This window comes from Prunus persica, chromosome G1 (genome assembly GCF_000346465.2).
Source record: "Prunus persica cultivar Lovell chromosome G1, Prunus_persica_NCBIv2, whole genome shotgun sequence".
Classification (NCBI taxonomy): Eukaryota; Viridiplantae; Streptophyta; class Magnoliopsida; order Rosales; family Rosaceae; genus Prunus; species Prunus persica.
Genome location: NC_034009.1, coordinates 9199389 through 9220246, shown reverse-complemented (window position 1 = coordinate 9220246; position 20858 = coordinate 9199389). Strand labels below are relative to the sequence as shown.

The following is a 20858-nucleotide window of genomic DNA, read 5'->3' as shown; positions in this document are numbered from 1 at the left end:
AACGATAAAAACCAGTATGAGATGAATGTTAACGTTATTCATGCACATAAATAATGACTTATTTTTTATTTTTATTTTTTATAAGGGGATATTTTTTTAAGTACTATAATTTAGATAGAAAAAGATTCGAACTCGAGTACAATAAGACCGATGCATTGACCTAACAAGCTGACATAAGCCATATACTTGCACATAAATAAAGAATAAATATAAGACAAATATTAAATGTTATTAGTGCTTATAAAGGATTGTCAAGTTGTCAACACACATATTACCAACTGACATTCCTCTATACAAATGTTGAAAGCAAAGCTCTAAATACAAAAAGAGAGATAAGGGTAGGAAGGAGAAAGAGTAAACAAAAAAAAGCCGCCCAATAATGCAAAACTCAAAGAGGATAACCGAGTCAAACCCCAATTGTTGCTTATGTTATGTGTCTTCTTTTCGAAAAATTATAAAAGAGTACATATATACTACGTCAGTTTATGGTACTCCTATAAAAATATTGTCATGTATTTATTTTTAAAATTAAATGATTTACTTTTTTACAGAAATAGAATTAGAAAAATAAAAGACTTGATGGTAAATTTATATTAAAAAAAAAAAAAGAATATTGCCCCAATAGCAGCACCACCCTAACCCAACGAACCTAATCCCCAGTACCTGCCATGACTGCCATCCCTCTCCCTTCCTCTTTCTCTTTACCTCTTATACTAATTTTATGCAGTGGGGTTGGGTTTAGAGGGAGGATGATTAAACTGGTATTGATGATAATAGTTGGGAAGTAGTCTTGATAATTAAAAATGGGTTCATGCTTGGGTAATCAGGATCGGCCAGTGGCAATATAAGAAAGGTTGAGGTTTGAGAGAAATCAGAGAAAGGTGTAGGGGCATTATGGAAGATAACGATATTGTTTGAAAGAGGAAGAGGGAGGGGTGGCGGCTATGGTACTTTTTAATTTATTTTTATTTTTCTAATTCTATTTCAAAAATATGAAAATTAAGTAAAAGTCCAGCTGTGACAAGATGGCGTGGTATAACTGTACTATTGTATAATTTTTTATTCTCCTCTCCCTCAATTTAGCCAGCATATATTAAGGTTTAAAAAATATATATATATATATAAGCGATAGTTTAAATTAAAGGAAAGACGAGCCCGAGGGGGAGGGGAGGGAATTCCTCACACACAACTATAACAAGGTGAAAATTTAAAACTTAAGACATATCGTCTGCAAGTCAAGATCTTTTTCTATCCCGTTTGCACCTATATCACGACCTTAAAGGAAACCAACCAACACAAATTCTTCTCCTTTTATGGTATGCTACCGTTGGTAAATCAGGCTCCTAATAGGTCCAAAAACATTTTGATTAGACAGGTTTTAGAGCACAGAATTGCCCTTTTCTCCTGATATGTATGAACGAAACCTCATGAGCTCATTAACCTAACCTTATCCCTCCATTTATAAAATAGTTTCTCATAGACCACAATTTTCATACCAAAAGAGAGCTGAGGGCAAAATTGTAAACTCATTATAGGTGAACTACAAGTCAGTCCAATGTATATCATGCGCAACTGCAAATTAAGTAATCTAAAGCCCCAAGCTAACCCAATCCCATATTTTAAACATGACTTTGATAATAGACCAATTAAATTCCAAAAAAAAGAAGAAGAAATTTATGGACAAAAATGGACATTGCCCTGCCCACTTGGAATTTATGACGTACAATATTATTATTTTGCATGGCCTCCAAAAAAAGAAGCAAAGAAAAAGAAGATGGGAGTGGTAGGATCAAAAAGAGGAGTGGAAATAGACTAACTAAGAGGGCCTTTTGGCAGAAAAGGAAAAGCCTTACTTGCAGAAGATAAACGCAGCAGCTCGGTCGGTGAGGACGCCCATTGCTGATTGAAGTTAAAGGTGAAAATCAGGAAGAATGATTGGTTAGTCTTTGTACTCGCTTATTTCGCGCGTGGGTAAAGCATTTGCAGAGATTAAGCATATATATAACTTATGGTCTAAATAGTAAGATTCAGATGATGATGATGATGAGATAAAAAATTAGAGAAAACAGCAAACCGCCCAAAACAAGAGAGAGTCTGAGAGAGAGAGAGAGAGAGAGAGAGAGGTGACAGCAGAAAAAATAAGCTAAAACCTAAAAGAGAGAGAGAGAGAGTAAGAGAAGAAGAAGAAGGCGAAGAAGATCAAAAGCAGAAAACAAAAAAGTAAACAGAGATGTTTAGTATGCTATTGACCTCTCAAATCAGCAAGTAATTTGACTGCACTTATTATAGGAAGCAAGCAAAGGAAAGAATGCAGTTATTTTGAGAAAAGAGGGACAGAGATTCATCAATCTGACTCTGTCTTATCAATTTCAACCCATGCTTAGTAGTTGCTTATAGGTAGCTTTCAAGATCATCAACTGGGTCTCCATTATTTTCTCATTTTGGGTTATTGGAGAAGCAAAGAGAGAGAGAGAGACAGACCCATGAATCTTCTTCTTGTTGAGCTTGGTATAATACCATTTTCAAGCCAAGCTTGTTCATTTCATTGAAGACGCTCAATTGGGTTGTTGAGCTTGGAGCTTCTTTCAATGGACAGTCCACCTCCAGAGGAGCTTCTCAAGAAGATCCAAGTACTTGAAGCGGGTCACGCCCACCTCAAGCAAGAGATGTCCAAGCTCAGGCACTCTGACGATGTCAAATCAGAGCACCAAAGGGCTCACTCCGTTTCGCCACAGCGCTCAAGGTTATCGTCTGTGCCTAAAAGGAGAGTCGGTGCCGGCGCTGGCGGTGGCGGTGGCGGTAGTGGAGGTTTCGATGCGGCGGCTTGGAAGAAAGGGTCTACTTCGTTTCGGCATTCGTCGCCGCTTCAGAGGGAGAGCCGCAGCCATGATCCTCCGACTGGAGGCACCTTCCGTGGCGGCGGTGGCAGTGCTAGCAGCGGAGGTGGCAGTGGCAGCGGGCCGTCAGCTGTGAACTTTACTGATAGGCAGTATCTGAACATTTTGCAGTCAATTGGGCAGTCTGTGCATATATTTGATCTTAATGGTCATATAATTTACTGGTGAGTAGCTCAATTAAAGTCTTGGTCTTGCAGATTTTGATGTTTTTTTTTTTTTTTTTTTCTGTCGAGGTTTTTTTGTATGGGTGAAATTTGTTTTGGGATTAGTATGGATTGCTTGTATTTTGTCCTTTTTTTTTTTCTTTCAGTATTTATTATATTATTGTGGGGTTATTTGGTTTCTCGTTGCAACTGTTAATTTGTGGTGTTAAAATGAGATTGAGTATTTATGCTTTGAAGTTTGGTTTCTGTGTTAGAAGGTTTCAGTTTGGTGCATTTGGGAAAATTTAATTTTGCAGGAACAAAAGTGCTGAAAACCTATATGGTTTTTCTGCGGCAGAGGCCCTTGGAAAGAGTCCCATTGAGCTTTTAGTAGAACCCCAGGACGTTGCTGTAGCAAATAATATAGTCCACCGTGTCACCAAGGGGGAGAGCTGGACTGGGCAGTTCCCTGTCAAGAACAAGTTTGGGGAGAGGTTTACCGCCATTGTAACAAATACTCCATTCTATGATGATGATGGCACTTTTATTGGGATTATTAGTGTGTCAAGTGATATACGGCCCTTTCAAGAAACGAGGATTCCATTGTCAGGTGCGAAGCACCCAGAATCAGATTCAAGCTACAGCCGTTCTAGAGCTAGTGTTACAGCTAAACTTGGCCTTGATCCTCAGCAGCCTCTACAAAATGCAATTGCATCAAAATTAACAAATTTGGTTAGTCTTATAGTTCCCCTCTTCCTTTGATTTAGTATTGAATGGCGCATGCTGATTGTTAGAGTCATGAAACAGGCATCCAAAGTGAGCAACAAAGTGAAGTCGAGAATTCGGGCAGGAGAAAACAACATGGATCGCGAAGGTGGGAGTGGAGATAGTCATTATTCGGATCATGGTTCAGATTCTCTTTTCTCTGACCATAGGGAGGATGCAAATTCAAGTGGGGCTAGCACACCTAGAGGAGATATGCCCCCATCTCCTTTTGGTGTGTTCTCCCAGATTGATGAGAAGTCTCCAGGAAAACCCTCCAGAGATTCTGGCGATGAGAGTGAAGGAAAACCTTCAATCCAAAAGATAATATCAACAAAAGCAGAAGCATGGATGGGTAAGAAAGGATTATCGTGGCCATGGAAAGGAAATGAGCCAGAAGGGTCAGATGCTAAGACTACTCGTTTTGTTTGGCCTTGGTTGCATAATGAGCAAGAAAATGATTCAGTTCATCAGAAGAGTTATTTTGGTTCAAAACCAGAGAGTCAGGTGAATGAAAATAATCGGACTGCAAATAATGAGGCTTCGGGATCTTGGACCTCCTCATTTAATGTGAACAGCACAAGCAGTGCCAGCAGCTGTGGAAGTACCAGCAGTAGTGCTGTGAATAAGGTGGATGTGGATAGTGACTGTCTGGATTACGAAATCCTATGGGAAGACTTGATAATTGGAGAACAGGTTGGGCAAGGTAATCATCTTTCAAGTTGCCTGTGCATGCTTTTGAAGTATTAATATTCTTCATTTCTAGAAACTGTTTGATTGATCTGGTAAAGCATGTCTGTAATCATCCAAAGGATCAAAGGTGATTAAGCAGGTTGTCCATTAAGTATTTCATCGTTCCTGAATCATCTACTGCATTGAATCATTGGTGACTCTGATTATGGGACATGCTTGATTGCCAAAATGTCCATCTAAGGGCCAACACAATTTCTCTTGTGAGTTTATTCTTGGTTTATTTTCATTTTGATACCTATTTACCGTTTCCTCATTCTGCAGGTTCATGTGGAACTGTATACCATGGTCTGTGGTATGGATCGGTATGTTCTCTGACTCTTTCTTTAGTTAACTACAAATTGAAGTGGATGCTAAAAAAAAAGTTCCAGATTTACCCGAAGTGATATGTTCAAGTGATGATTTCCAATTACTCTTCTCTTCATGCCAAAAAAACGAATTCCAATTACCTAACGAAGACAAAATGCAGTTCAAATTGCAAGCAGTAACACCACTTGCCCAGTAAAAAAAAAGCTCGTTAACTGTCTTGATGACCATAGTGTTCCGTGCCTACATGTTATGCCTAAAGCATAAAATTGTATGAAATGTCAAACATATCAAAGTCTATATAATATGGTTTCGTTTAAGAAAAAGTCTATAAATATGGGTGTTTGCAGTATCAGTGAACAACTCTTCTTATTCATATGAACTAGGTGTGGTATGATGATGATGCATGTGGGATGTTTATTCTGTTTTAATTGTTTAGAATATGAAAGGTGAAGAAGCATTAGAAGTATTGCGAGCATATAATGTTTCTGTGTGTTTGACTGATATCTTTGCTATTACAGGATGTTGCTGTCAAGGTATTCTCCAAGCAAGAATATGCAGAAGATGTGATACTTTCCTTCAGACAAGAGGTGTGCTTTCTAGCTGCATATGATTTGCACTTGCTTATATACTTAGGAAGCGGATGAGAGTTTGACGGGAATGTTTGAATATACCTTTTGGAGATTTCTCTTGATGAGTGTGGGATTATGTAATGCACATTCCATATTAGAAGGGACTTGTGGGTGTGACAATCTTGACCACCCCATGCCAGACTGCTAAAAAATATTTCTATGGCATTCCTTTCGTCTTTTGTCTTTATGGTTAATTTTGTAGTTATTCATTTTGTTAAATGCTGATGTTACAATATGGTATTGTTTATCAAGGTGTCTCTTATGAAAAGGCTTCGACATCCAAACGTTCTGCTTTTTATGGGAGCTGTGACTTCACCTCTGCGTCTCTGTATTGTAACAGAGTTCCTCCCACGGTTGGTTCTGAACTTCCCTTTCTGGAAGCTCTATATTTACAAGTGTCTGAATTTATGTTTATCATTTCTGGAAGTTCATATATCCTTTTTAAAGTACTTCACAAGCTCACTGGTGCCACTCGTATCAATATTCTCTTAATGCAGTGGAAGTTTATTTCGCTTACTACAGAGGAACACATCAAAACTAGACTGGAGACGACGTGTTCATATGGCAATAGATATAGTGAGTATTATTGAGTAATAGTACAAAAACGATATATATTAGAGTAACCTCAATAAGAAATACTGAATTTTCCACAGGCACGAGGCATGAATTATCTTCATCATTTCAATCCACCTATCATTCATAGGGATCTGAAGTCTTCAAATCTCCTAGTTGATAAGAACTGGACTGTCAAGGTCTGTTGCCAGTCATGTTTCTATTTCTTAAATCCCTCTATTTGACGTTTTGTGGTCCATAAGTTTTTTCTTCTTTGGGTTACACAGCAGTTCTATCAAGTTAAACAATGACCCATTTAATGTTATCTGAACAGGTTGGTGATTTTGGTCTTTCGCGTCTTAAGCATGATACATTTCTCACAACCAAGACTGGGAAGGGGACGGTATTTTAACTCGTCTTTACTAATTATATTAAACCAATCAGTCTAATGTCACTATATATGAGCCTGCATAAAATTTTGAAATTCTCACTTACATGTGGCAATTTTCTTTTTTGTAGCCTCAATGGATGGCACCAGAAGTTCTACGTAATGAACCATCAGATGAGAAGTATGTTGTAATTGTTCATCTGGAATATTTACCTTAACAGTGTCTTGGTTCCTTCTATGGGTTCTATAACTAAATTTATATCTCTTTGTGCTGTTTGGAACTTTGGATATATATAGGTCTGATATTTACAGCTATGGGGTGATATTGTGGGAGCTTGTTACTGAGAAGATCCCTTGGGACAATCTAAACTCAATGCAGGTATTGTTTTCTTGGATAAAATATCCAGACACTATTCAAGAACGAAAGATATCACAACATTTCTGTAAACTTACATAAATTAAATTTTTTTGTAATTGTTTATTACCTTCTTTTAGAGATGTAATATTAAACTCAATATCCTCAGTTCTCCCACAAACCTTATTTTTCAATGGCGAGAAATGAACCAAGCATTCTTAGTAGTATCTCTTCAATATGCCATTTCTTTTGATAATAATAACAAAAGGGGCCAGGACATATTGTGTGCACATATGAACAACAATTTTTTTAGGATACTTGCAGGTGATTGGAGCTGTAGGGTTTATGGATCAAAGGCTAGAGATCCCAAAAGATGTGGACCCTCAGTGGGCTTCTATGATTGAGAGCTGCTGGCAGAGGTAGTAATTCTTTCCATGCTTCTTAGTTGATTTCATATTTTAGATCCAAGGATTAAATTTAGTATATGAAATGCTACCCCTCAACTGGGATCAGGTCACGTGTTTATCATCTCAGTAGTTGGTCAGTGTGCTTACAAAATAGTCCGTGTGACATTTGCGAAGTACATGACCCTCACTTTCTTTGTTTGACATGCTGCTAGAAGCATATCTTCATATCATTTGCTGCACTTGTTTTACCAACTTACCTTTCTAGTCAGAATTAGCCTAGTCAATAGGGCTTTTGCATTAACCATCACTATATTGTGGACTGTAGCCAACTGCAAGTAGGACCTTGTATATATGTTATATATGATGTTCATATTATTTGCATATGGATAAGGATCATATTATCCTAAGAATATTTTATTGTCTTCAAAACCAGTGATGCAGCTTCTCGGCCAACATTTCAAGAACTGCTGGAAAAGCTTAGAGACATGCAGAGACAATATGCTCTTCAGTTTCAAGCAGCACGTTCTGCCGCAGGTGATAGCACCCAAAAGGAATTGTAGCTTAGCTTTGTGCGGCATTGCATTGGGTTTCTTCATCTACCACATTGTTGGGTGAAGAAGCAAGGCACTCTCAGATAGATGCTTTTTCACTTGTTGCTGGAAAAATGGTAATTCGCCAGAGATAGCCACAAATGGCAAGTGGTATTTGGAACCACAAAGTTGAAAGTCAGATAGATAGTAGCTGAGAGGGAGCTGCCTAATTTTAGATGGTGATTGGTTTGGTTGTGTGATGATGGTTGTTTATTCACTCCACTGACATGACATCCTACAAAAGTAAAATTATGGGCTTCAAAGTACGCTGTGTCATGCAACAGGGCGCCACATGCCGCCCATTTTGTGATTCTATATTGGAAAATTCCAAGCACCATTACTCAGGAAAAAAAAATGTTGTACAAAGGGGCAGAATCTATATTCATTTGAGTAAATAGAGAGAGTTACCAATCTCTTTGCTTTATCATTTCAATTTACTGGGTTTTTATTAAAGATATTTAGTCATATACCCATTCTTAATATTAATGATATAAATAAATTCTACATCATTTAATTTTTATAAATAAACTCAAACAATAACAGCTGACCCTATTGAATTTAATTTTGATTATTAAATTACTTTAATATCATATTGAGTTTTTTAGAATTTTTTTATGAGATTTTGGAGTTTGGTTTATTTTAAAAAATTGATAGTAATTTTGTTTATAAGAAGTTAAAAGCCTCATTGTTATGTTGTAAAAAAGCTTTAAGTGTGTTTCTAAAGTCTATTTCATATAGAATATTTTTATAATTTAGACCATTATATTTGATATAATAGTGAATCCCTGCCCATAGGCAATTCTGCGGCTATAAAGCTTGAAAATTCAAGTGCTCGTTGTGTGCTTATGCTTTGCTGATATTTTATCACATGCACTGGTTGTTATAAAAGCACCTGGCACTTCACTTTGTCAATGTGTCTCTGTTACCAATATCTGGGTCCAAAGCATTGGATTGGACGGCCATCGCATGCCGTCAGGAATTCCCTAATTTGTCCCAACATGCATATAAGTTGATAATATCTTATCCACCTGCATCAGAAAAGTTTTGGGAGACAAATAATATCTTTAAAGATGGTGTTAGGCCAACCGCACATTGGTAACAGACAATATGGACGGGAAGGAAAATGAACACACTTTCTTCTTGTCATGGAATCTTATCTTAGGAATTAGGACGGCCACTTCTATTTGGTATAATCTACCATTAAACGCTGAAACAAATCTGAGTCAATCCAAGCCAAACATGTATCATTCACAAACCTGCACGTTTCTTAATAATTTATCCTCATCACAAATCACAATACAACAATGTGAACATCTGATTTAACATTGAACAATGAAAATAAGATGAAACCCAAGTTCTTGTCATCTTCATTTTGTCAAGGGCATTATTCTAGTGAAGCAAGTGTCGAATGGCAGCAACGGCATCACCTTTGTGCTCCCGCAAGGTCCTCTCAGCAACCTTCTTGTCCAACTCTAGTTCATTTGCAATTATGTCAACATCAGCTGCATTGATCTTCACGGCAGCCAATTCCTTCTCCCTGTAAATTATGATGAAGCATGGAGAGCCATGGAGCTCTTTTAGAAAGCTGAAAACTTTAAATATGGGCAGACCCAAGTCTTAAACAACCTCATCTTATGCTTATGTTTGGCATCAAACGATACAATTCGCTACTCATTATAATACAAATATAATTATTGCTACCTCAACTTCAGTTCTACCAAAACCCCAAATCAAAGTTAACAACTTTATGCAAATTTCATGACAAAAAAATTGTGCTTTAATCGCATATGTAATTCAAACTCAATTAAGTTAACCCTAAATTGAAATTTTTTATAGAAAGAAAAAAAAAAGAAAAAAGAAAAAAAAAGAGTGAATCTGAACAGTGACCTCAATCTCATAGCATTCCAATCGGCTTCGGAGGAGGCAGCAATGGAAGCCATGGCCTCCTGGACGCGGGTAGAGTCGAGCTGGCGATCTTCGACGCGGTCAGTGAGCTTATCGAAGGCTTTGCTCTGCTGCTGCAAGTCCTTCGAGTCCTCCACCCTCTCTACCTCTCCTTCTCCACCTCCCTCCATTTTTTTCTCTTCTCTGATTCTGCTTTCGATTTTGATTGCGTTTTCTTTCTGATTCTCACACAATTCAGAGAAATAGAGAGAATTACAAGCCTCTTTCTTTTTTTTTCTTTTTTTCTGCAGGAATTTGCTAAAACCCTAGATTTTGTTGAGACTTGAAGTGGTGGGTGAGTGCAGAGCCCGTCACTACTGGGCTAGAATGAGAGAAGGCCCAATCAATCCGTTATAGATTGGGCTATAATCATAGCCTGCTCAGCCCTAACTTGTGTGCTAAGTCAATGGTAAAGCCTAGGCATGGCCCACGAGGGTGGCAATGGTCAACTGAGAGAATTAATCGATTTTATTTTTCTTTCTACTCGCTAACGGTCTTATTTTTTTGAACAAGCAAAGGTACAACTTAGACCCCCTTGGAGTCACTTCAATTGCATCGGCTAATATAGTACAAGGTCATAAGAAAACTGTTAAATTTAATGCACACTTGTTTTGAAGAATTTAGAAAAAAATAAAAACTTCAAAAAATATACACTAACTTTGACAAAGTCAAGCTTTAAGACATAATTATTGTAGGCATTCTAGAAAAGTCGTAATAAAAATATTGTAAACTAGTGGCTATGAGAAGAAAGCCAAGTCCACCGACCTGGACAATGGCGGCAGCTTATATCTATAAATAGGTGTCGCCCCTTGTATAAGTGAGCTAAGAGAGAGGAGGCCAATAAGCCAGAAAATAGGAAAGTGGCCAATAAGCCTAGTCCTCTATAAAGTCTTGTACATATCTATTGTTGAATAAATAAAATCACTTTATTGTTATTATAAAATCCCAACAAGTGTTATCAGAGCAACACATATCACACACCGTCTAAATTTTAAGAAAAACTAGAAAGCCACATACTCCTAATTTGCTCAATATTAGCAAATCCATCTGCAGCTCTATTCACTTTTCTGAAAACATGTCGAAATATGATGTCTTCAAAATCTTCAGCAATTAACTGGATATCTTTAATGATTGTATCAACATTTCATGGACATTGACTCCTTTTACAAAGGATATGAATAAGAGTTTGAGAATCGCCTTCAATAAATATCTTCCTGAACTTACACTGTTGAGTCCAATAAACTACATGGCGAAGAGTTAGAGCCTCAGTTTGTAGCACAGAACAATAACCAATCGGAATTGCACATGTTAACAAAACGCGTGCAGAACTATCTCTAATGAGAAAAACACCTGCCCCTTTACCAGTATTCCAGAATTCCTTGATTCGGGCAGAAGAAGCAATTGCTAAAATATTAAAACTATGAGAGAATATTTGTTTGTGGGAATTTTCTGTGTATTCTTCTCCTTGTAGGAGGTCATATTTATAATACAACGAAACCTGAATGGGCAAGTAAATAATAAATTCCTAAATCTATTTGCAGTAGGAAATCAGGAATTAAAGTAAATCAATTACAATTATAATAGGAATTCTTAGTGTGTAAGGAAAGTAAGTCAATATCCACAAGTCACGCCAACACTCCCCCTCACGTTGGTGCATAGATGTCGCCAATGCCCAACTGATCTAGTGAATTGTGGAATGCTTTACTGGAAATCGCCTTTGTCAAAATATCCGCCAATTGATCCTCGGATTTCACAAAAGGAAACTGAAACACTTTAGCCGCAAGCTTTTGTTTGATGAAGTGTCGATCCACCTCAACATGTTTAGTACGATCATGCTGAACCGGATTCTGTGCAATGGCTATAGCAGCCTTGTTATCACAAAAGAGATTCATTGTGGATGTAGGTTTATACCCAAGTTCAGTAAGCAACTTTCTTAACCAAAGAAGTTCACAAATCCCTTTAGTCATGCCTCTAAACTCAGCTTCTGCACTGGATAAAGCTACTACATTCTGTTTCTTGCTTCTCCATGTCACCAAATTACCTCCCACGAATGTGAAGTAACCCGATGTGGATTTTCTATCTGTTACATTACCTGCCCAATCTGCATCTGAATAACCATCAATATTTAGATGACCATGCTTTGAGAACATAAGTCCTTTTCCAGGTGCAGACTTCAAATATCTAAGTATCCGAAGAACTGCATTCATATGGTCTTCACTTGGAGAGTGCATAAATTGACTGACAACGCTCACCGCATAAGCAATGTCTGGTCGAGTATGTGACAAATAGATCAATCTTCCCACTAACCTTTGGTATCTTTCTTTGTTAGTTGGAACTTGATCCGGATATTCTCCAAGATGATGATTCTGAATAATAGGAGTGTCCGCAGGTTTACAATCTAGCATTCCTGTGTCTGTCAACAAGTCTAAGACATATTTCCTTTGAGAGAGAAATATGCCTTGCTGCGATCGAGCCACCTCAATTCCCAAGAAATACTTGAGTCCACCTAGATCCTTCATCTCAAACTCCGTAGCCAGATAGTCTTGTAGCTGTGATATTTCCTGTTTATCATTCCCAGTAATAATCATATCATCAACATAAATTATTAATGCTGTTACCTTCCCTTTTCGATGTTTCAAGAACAAAGTATGATCTGAGTTGCACTGTTTGAAACCATTATTCTTCATTGCCATGGTGAACCGTCCAAACCATGCACGTGGTGACTGTTTCAATCCATACAATGCTTTTCGTAACCTGCAAACTGTTCCAGTCTGAGTAGTATTTATCCAGGAGGAATGTCCATGTACACCTCCTCCGTGAGTTCGCCATGTAGAAAAGCATTCTTTACATCAAACTGGTGTAGTGGCCAATCTAAATTAGCTGCAAGGGACAATAAGACTCTGACGGTGTTTAACTTTGCAACGGGAGCAAAGGTTTCTTCATAGTCTATACCATAGGTCTGTGTGTACCCTTTTGCCACAAGTCTTGCCTTGTATCGCTCGATAGATCCATCTGCATTGTGTTTTATAGTAAACACCCATCTACATCCGATAGTCTTTTTTCCTCGGGGTATAATCTCCAATGTCCAAGTCTGATTTTTCTCAAGGGCTTTCATCTCTTCTTTTATAGCTTGGACCCACTTAGGATCTTTCAATGCTTCAGAGACCTTGGTTGGAATATGGATAGCAGACAACTGATGCACAAAAGCCTTAAGTGGTTCAGACAGCTTCTCAGTGGATACATGATTTGCAATTGGATACTTGGATGTCTTGCCAATATCAGGTGAATAACGGTTTGGTGGCTTCCCACGATTTTGCCTGAAAGGTAATTGATATCCAATAGTTTTATCATCTAAATGCACAAGTCTAGTAGGAGTAGTTACCTCAAGGATATTCTCAAGAGATTGGTCTGTTGGTACTGTTGAGTTAGAGGGGGGGTCTTCATCTTGTTGTTCTGTATTGTCTGTAAGTGTGAGACTCGGATCAGAAATATCTTCGCGTGGATCAGGTGGGTCAGGCAATTGATCGCTATGAATGGGCGATTGGTCGCTTTTCGACAGAGAGTAATCTCGTGTTCCAGACTCGGAATGATCAATCATTTCTGTACAAAGGAGAATTTCTTGATTTTCCAAGTTGCTCCAATTCTGCTCTTCACTTCGTATCTCCCCCTGAAGTGTAGAATTGGATGATGGGTCATGGAAGAACAGCTCAGATTCCAGAAAGGTCACATCCAAAGTGACATAGGTTCGTTGGGTAGGAGGGTGATAACAACGGTAGCCTTTCTGATGAGTGGCATAACCCACAAAAACACAACGAAGCGCACATGGATCAAGTTTACTACGTTGATTTTTGTGGAGATGAACGAAAGCCACACATCCAAAGATTCGGGGTGTGAGTACCAAAACAGAAGGCAGAGGTCTGTGTTGTGCAAGCACCTGTAAGGGAGTTTTAAAGGTCAGTACACTAGAAGGCATGCGGTTGAACAGATGAACTGCGGTGACAATAGCATCATCCCAGGGATGGCGAGGAACATGAGCGCCAATCAGAAGTGCTCGGGCGGTTTCAAGAAGATGTCGATTCTTTCGTTCAGCAACACCATTTTGTTGTGGTGTCTGAGGACAAGTCGTCTCATGGATAATTCCATGTTGTTGGAAGTAAGTCTGAAAGTCATGATTGACAAATTCTCCACCATTGTCGGAGCGAAGAATCTGGATTTGAGCATTAAACTGAGTTTTCATCTGTTTGTGGAAGGACTGAAAACAGGAAAACACTTCGTTTTTATTCTTCAACAAATAAAGCCATGTCATCCGTGTACAATCATCGATGAATGTGACAAACCATCGAACACCAGAAGGAGCAGTGATAGGAGAAGGTCCCCAGACATCAGAGTGAAGTAACGTAAATGGAGTAGTACACTTGTTCATACTCAACGGGTAGGGCACACGGTGACTCTTGGCCAAAATACAAGTATCACATGTGAAGTCAGAGTCCTTGAAACCTGAGAATAAATCTGGTATAAGATGCTTCATATAACTAAAAGAAGGATGTCCCAATCGATGGTGCCACAACCAGATTTGCTTTTGTTTGCTATCAAAGGGATGTGTCACGCTGTTAGCCATGCCGGGACTGAAGTCATCGACATAATATAGCCCCCCTCTCTTAATACCACGACCAAGAATCTCCTTAGTGTGAATATCCTGAAGCAAACAAAAACTCGGGTAAATGAGTACACAACAATTCAATTGTTCAGTAAGCTGACTAACTGACAATAATTTAGTGGATAAAGATGGAACAAGTAAAGTATTAGACAGTGTGAGAGAGGATGAGAGTGCAACAGTGCCAGCCCCTGTCACAGGATAAGTAACACCATTGGCATTTGCAATACAGGTTCGTCGAGGTTGTGTAGTATTCAGAAAATCATCAGGATCAAACGTCATATGATCAGTTGCACCGGAATCAATTATCCAGCTCCTAGAATCAATTTTATCGGAAGTATGGAATCCATAACCAGTACCATTACTGGTCATATTGCATTGTCCTCGATCTATAAGAGTAGCCCACCAATTGGGGTAGCCATGCGATTTAAAATAAGTCTCGCAAGTGTGTCGTGGATCACCACAATATGCGCAATCTAGTCCATGTGTCGGGGTCGTTAGTCTAGAAGTCATAATTTGTGCAGCGGAAGATGCATAGGATACAGGTTGAGTAGGAATTGGGATCGGAATCTGAGCCTGAGTCGGAGCCTGAGTCGGGGCCGGAGTCGGAGTTGAAATTTGGATCAGGGTCTGAATCAGAGACAAATTCGGGTTTGGGGTCATCATCGGAGTGGGGGTCGGGGTCGTCGTCGGAGTCGGGGTCGTCGTCGTCATAGTCGGGGTTGGGGTCGGGGTCGTCGTCGTCATAGTCGGGGTCGGGGTCGAGGTCGTCGTCGTCATAGTCAGGGTCGGGGTCGGGGTCATCAAAAAAGGATCCTGATTCTGGATCGGGTTCAGGGTCAAAGTCTGCATCTGTAGGAGCGGAGCCATCTGGGCACTCAACTCAATGATGGTTGGTGGAGAATGAGAGAAGGAGTCAGTGGTGCTACCTCCATGAGGGTTGAAAAAATCATCAACCCCCATAGCAGCGGCGGGGGTTTGAAACTAGAGTCAGCAATTCCAAGATCGCCGCTCTGATACCATGCTAAAATATTAAAACTATGAGAGAATATTTGTTTGTGGGAATTTTCTGTGTATTCTTCTCCTTGTAGGAGGTCATATTTATAATACAACGAAACCTGAATGGGCAAGTAAATAATAAATTCCTAAATCTATTTGCAGTAGGAAATCAGGAATTAAAGTAAATCAATTACAATTATAATAGGAATTCTTAGTGTGTAAGGAAAGTAAGTCAATATCCACAAGTCACGCCAACAGCAATGTCACTCGATCATTATCAAACTGACTGCAATCTTTTTCTGTCGCTAAAGAAATACCGCATCTAGAAGCCCATTTACTCCACAATTTAGACAAAAATGGAATTGTGAGGCTGGAGTTGGGCGATATTTTAGTAGGTAAATTAACACTTTATATGGCAAAAGAATCGTCATATGCTCTAGAAGATAAATAATTACGAGCCCCTTTACCAGTTCCCAACCATACATTACCCTATGATGCTTCCTTTACTTTTTAGAATTCTTAACATTTATACATCAATGAGGATAACATGGCCTGAATATCTTGAAGTGCCTTGTAACACGAAGGTTCAATGTGTTTTAAAGTTGATGTCGTAAAAAAAATTTCTAGCTGAACCTGCCATTTGGGGAAGGACCCCAGACAAAACTATCCTCAGTATCTTGAAGAGGTAAATTAATGGGAGTGAAAAGACTTGCATCAGCTCAGCTTTATTCTATGAAGGATATAATCAGCAACAGAATCGTCAAGATTTATTTCATTTAAATTTGTTGAAAAAGTAATGCATATTTGTGTAGATGTAAGTACACAATTCTAGAAAACTCAAGAACCTACAAACTAGATGATGACATGTCGGCAACACACAAGCCACACGCTTGTGGTTAGAGAAAAGTGAGCAAGTCGGTGGCACTAAAGCATGGCGGCAAGACTCAACTATAAACAGACATGCAATGTAATCTAGCAAAGTTGAGGAAAAAAAAAAGAACTCCCAAACTAGATGGGGAGTGAACCAATAAACTCCCAAACTAAGGGAGCCAAGAGCTACCCAAACAAAGCTACGTTGAAAAGCCAATAAGCTCACCAAGCTCAGAGAGAAAGAGGGCCAATAAGCCAATAAGAATAAGCTATAAAGGGGCCAATTAGCTTAACTTGATATACACCAAGCTATGTACTATTCTCCACCAACGTAATAAAATTACTTTGTTCAACTATTGTCCTGTCGTCTTAAATCCCTTCACCACATAAACCAACAAGAGGGTCAAAAAACTCATCACACCCCTCTAAAATTCCAACAAAATTATCTATTAAGTTAGCTAAAGGGAAAGGGAAAACCCAATTAAGTCAGCTAAATTTACTTTGAAGGAATGTGTGTTAGACTAATGGGCAGATAAGAGTGAATGAATAGCTCTTATATTGTAACGGCCCAAGTAGCACTCTTTTTGCTGAAGCTAAAGAAGTTCACAACCTAATTTCAGTATCCTCCCTTACTAGGCCTAACCAAACACAAATTACATGAGCCGAACGGAGGTTCGAAACCGTTATATTATATGGAATTTTGAAGTGTAGGCCTAAATTTCTTCCGGCTTTCAATTTGGATTTAACTTGACACTTGAACTAATCATTTAAGATCATCTCCTTCAATGCTTTAGATGATGTTTACGTGCCAAATCTCACCTTTTCATGAAATTTTGTACCATTACAAAATTATTGTCGGTGGTCCATATAATTAATTTGATTGAACTAATCACATGGATTTCTTTATTTGTGCTAGCAAAATCACATGGACTTATTTTAAGGCATTAATTAGTGATAATACAACTCAGAGCTTGTTTGGGATTAGTTCATATGATTTTGCTAGCACAAAGAAAGAAATCCATGTGATCACATTTCACTACAAAACAGAATGCCTTTAGCGAGGGCTGTTTGTGGTTGAAAAAGGTCTTTTGCCGTCGGAAATACCCTTTTTCGACGGCAAATTATCGTCGGAAAAACGACGGTTGGAAATAGTTTTTTTCCCACCACTTCGTTGGAAATAATGTATTTCCAACGCCCATGTTTCGTCAATATTGCTTAAATTTCCATCGGAAATGAATTTTCAAAATGACTATACAAATTCATTTCCAACCAAAAATCCGGTCGCAAATACTTATGCAACTATCAAAAATAGTTTTTTTTATCAAGATCTTTTGTTTTGCGACACTATATTTTCGACCAATGGCTATTTGTCAAAAATAGTATTTCTGACCCTAAATTACTATTTGTGATCAATATAATTTGTCGGAATTGTGCATTTCCAACATGGAAGTGTGTCGAAAAAAATATTTTTCCAACTACATTTAGAGCAATTATCAAGAGTAAAAAGCTGTCGGAATATATGAATATTTTGTAAAAGAAATTTAAAAAAAAATCCAATGAGAAATTGTTGTCCCAAAAATAATATATATTATCATTAATAAAAGACCAATATAATAAATTCCAAAAACTCATTACAATCCTATATCATTAGTAAACATTTTCAATATCCCAAAGTAAATCTAAACTCTTATGGTGCTTCTATGTTGAGATAATAGTTCATCTTTAAGTCATTGAAGAGGTGGGCAAGGTACGGGTCTCCACACGAGGAAAAAAAAGATGCTTCTCTAATTGTGGCGAGTCATTCAACTTGATTGACACTGCTGCTTCTCTATTGCTGCAAGGATTTTCAAAAAAGCAAAAAAGAATTTCATGTTAATAGGCCTCCAGTACTTTGAAAGAAAGGATTTTCATGTTACTTGGGTGATACAAACCTTATACCCAAATTACCAGAAACTAAAAGAACTCAAGAAGCTATGTTGTACAAATATTCAGCCAATACCCAGATAACAAACAATACACAGGCCTTAAGAGAATGATGAAGAATGAAGGTCATTGAGCGTGTTAACCTAAGCAAAGTCTATCAAATCCAACTAAAAACATTTCAATGGCATAGGCAAGTTTAAGATTTGAATGCTAAATTCAGTTCCTCTACAAGTTACGCACAAAGAAGCAGTTTAACATTTGCAATACAGTGGCAGCATAGTTCAAGAAATGGAGCACAAAGTGATTGGCATATAAAAGCTAATTACATATGTTCACCAAATCTGAGAACACAAATAAGAGGAATACATGAAACCAAACCTTTGCAAGAGAAACAAACAGCCCCAGGAAAACAGAACAGCAACCCAGGCCAACAGAGAAGGGGAAATAAATGCAGATGTATTTTTCCTGATGAAAGTCAACCAAATACTACCAATCTGGAAAAGAAGAACATACCTAGAAATCAATTAACCCAAAATCCAATTGTTGTTCCCTTGAGCCATAGAAAACACCTGCACAAATTCAGGAAACACCACATGCCTTGAAAATCGAAAGACAATTTCGAAATACCTAAAATCCACATGATAATTTATACCAACAAAAAAAAAAAAAAAAAAAAAAACCAGAGACATGAAAAAGAGAACTGAAATCTAACTAATTGAGACAGAGGTGAGATCGTGAGAGAGACGGAGAGGGTGAGATCGTGCGAGAGAGACAGAGACATAGAGAGGCAGATGAAGATGCGGAGAAGAAGATGAGGTTGAGAGAGAGAGAGAGAAGCAGGTGGCTGAAGATGCGAGGTGAGATTGTTCCTTGAAAAAGAGAACTGAAATCTAACTAATTGAGAAAGAGGTGAGATCGTGAGATCGTGAGAGAGACGGAGAGGGTGAGATCGTGAGAGAGAGACAGAGGCAGTGAGAGGCAGACGAAGATGGATGAGATGAGAGAGAAACGCAGGCAGAGGAAGAGTGAGTATTGGGCGGCTGCTAGGTTTTCGAAATTGCCCATTTTTCACTTTGGCTGGAGAAGAACGGGGAAATTTGAGTTTTGGCTGGAGTTATTTGGCGGTCAATGAAAAATGAAAGAGTTCTTCCCCTCACCAATTCCCAAATTCATAAAAAATATAATAAATAAATTTAAAATCAGAAACATACACTAATAAAAAAAATTTAAATAAAAAAATAACAAATAAACAAAAAATATATTTATTTATTTATTTCACATTTAAAAAAAAAAAAGAAGAGAAAATAGGGGACTACATTCATTTAAAACAACAACAACAAAATCTACCATCTTTAATAGCTTTTGATTCTTTTCCTACAATATTTCAAGCTGATGTTAATTCGTCTCCACTGTCTTTGCTCTCTCCTTCTTCAAACTCCTTATAACACGCTGCCATTCTTCAACAAATTCCGCTATGCAACCAACTAAGCTCTTAGCACCTGTACTTCATAGGATTTCACAATAAGGTGATGCTCCACATTTGCGATAGATGCCGCACTTTACACGCTCAATGCCATGGCATCACCCATCACTCGGTGCTGGTAACTAAACATTTAGTTTAATTCAAAACAATGTAAAACTTTCCATATCATAACTAGACATATAGAACTTCATCATATAAAAAATTTCAATTCGACGTTAAGGAATCATGTCAAACATTGAATTCGAAATAGACTAAGTTACAGACTTTTCTGTTTTTCTACAGCATAACACTAATTTGAAAAAGTTACCATAAATTCAATTTAACTCTGATTTACATGAAACAAGTTTTCAAAGGTTCATTGAGATGTTTATTTTCATATAACAAAAGTAGGTGTTTTAAAACTTCGTTATTTCCGCTTCGTGTTTTCTGGTTTTCCACCTCAAGCTACACACCCTGTTTTATGACTTTCCACCTCGACCACTTAATTAGAAAAAAAAGAAAAAAAAAAAGAAAGAAAGGAAAAAAAAAAAAAAGACTTGTGAAATTCTACTTTTTTTAAAAAACAGCTTGTGGAAACATTATAAATATCACATAGTATAGCATATAATCACAAACTTGTATGTAGCATAGTGAATAAGGTGTTGGAAAGGAATGAAAGTGGCACGAGTTCAAAACCCCTTGTTTGTGTGTTGAAGTCTCCATTTTCTTTCAGAAGCCCCTCGGAAATAATCATCTCATTTCCGACAAACAAATTGTTTGCCGTTAATAAAGTTGGAGCCAAGTTTTCCCGCCAAATAAATTACATTTCCGACGACCATAAAGACTTTTTTCGAGGGCCGTTCCTTTGTAGGAAATAAATTCCAACCCCATGACATATTTCCAACGGACAACAATTTTTCGTTGGAAAAAACACTTTTACCGAGGGAAATTGGGGGCCCTCGGAAAACGTTGGTCGGTAATGAACCTTTTTTTTGTAGTGTTTTTCTGCCAAACATAGTCAGAAACGCTTTTAATCATCAAAAAGCGCTTTTAGCCCTTTGAGAAGCACACTCAAACTCAACTTATAATGTTAAAAGTTAAGACACATATTGAGATCATCACATTCTTTTGCTAGGAAAGATCGTCAAATTTGTTCACCCATTTTTGCAATTTTGTTTTTAAGATGAGGCTTAAAAATTAAGCCCTCATTTAGTTATGGTAAAA

The 20858-nt window shown here is 37.9% G+C and overlaps 2 protein-coding genes and 1 long non-coding RNA gene across 3 annotated transcripts; 1 reads left to right on the top strand and 2 right to left on the bottom strand.

Annotated features, from left to right (window-relative positions):
* LOC18793204 (myosin light chain kinase, smooth muscle) lies at window positions 2158–8239 on the top strand. Its single transcript, XM_007221887.2, has 13 exons — window positions 2158–3061; window positions 3358–3772; window positions 3848–4508; window positions 4817–4857; window positions 5380–5448; window positions 5743–5843; window positions 5988–6066; window positions 6144–6242; window positions 6377–6445; window positions 6562–6611; window positions 6728–6809; window positions 7110–7204; window positions 7626–8239. Exons 1-13 carry the CDS (start codon window positions 2589–2591, stop codon window positions 7750–7752), a joined length of 2361 nt encoding a protein of 786 aa, XP_007221949.1. The 5' UTR covers window positions 2158–2588; the 3' UTR covers window positions 7753–8239.
* On the bottom strand, window positions 8961–10024 carry LOC109946894 (huntingtin-interacting protein K). The gene is made up of 2 exons (XM_020556099.1): window positions 9670–10024; window positions 8961–9319 (listed from the first exon to the last, which is right to left on the bottom strand). Exons 1-2 carry the CDS (start codon window positions 9855–9857, stop codon window positions 9172–9174), a joined length of 336 nt encoding a protein of 111 aa, XP_020411688.1. The 5' UTR covers window positions 9858–10024; the 3' UTR covers window positions 8961–9171.
* Window positions 17817–18853, bottom strand: LOC109948412. Its single transcript, XR_002271032.1, has 2 exons — window positions 18686–18853; window positions 17817–18083 (listed from the first exon to the last, which is right to left on the bottom strand). It is a non-coding gene; the product is annotated as an uncharacterized LOC109948412 (long non-coding RNA).

What these genes read in the sequence shown, in the direction of transcription:
- LOC18793204 (XM_007221887.2), top strand. Translation starts at nt 2,589, where the DNA reads ATGGACAGTCCACCTCCAGAGGAGCTTCTCAAGAAGATCCAAGTACTT. An exon ending in TTCATATGGCAATAGATATA is followed by an intron (nt 6,067 to 6,143) that starts GTGAGTATTATT and finishes AATTTTCCACAG; the next exon opens with GCACGAGGCATGAATTATCT. An exon ending in ACAATCTAAACTCAATGCAG is followed by an intron (nt 6,810 to 7,109) that starts GTATTGTTTTCT and finishes GGATACTTGCAG; the next exon opens with GTGATTGGAGCTGTAGGGTT.
- LOC109946894 (XM_020556099.1), bottom strand. Translation starts at nt 9,857, where the DNA reads ATGGAGGGAGGTGGAGAAGGAGAGGTAGAGAGGGTGGAGGACTCGAAG. An exon ending in TGGAATGCTATGAGATTGAG is followed by an intron (nt 9,320 to 9,669) that starts GTCACTGTTCAG and finishes CATAATTTACAG; the next exon opens with GGAGAAGGAATTGGCTGCCG.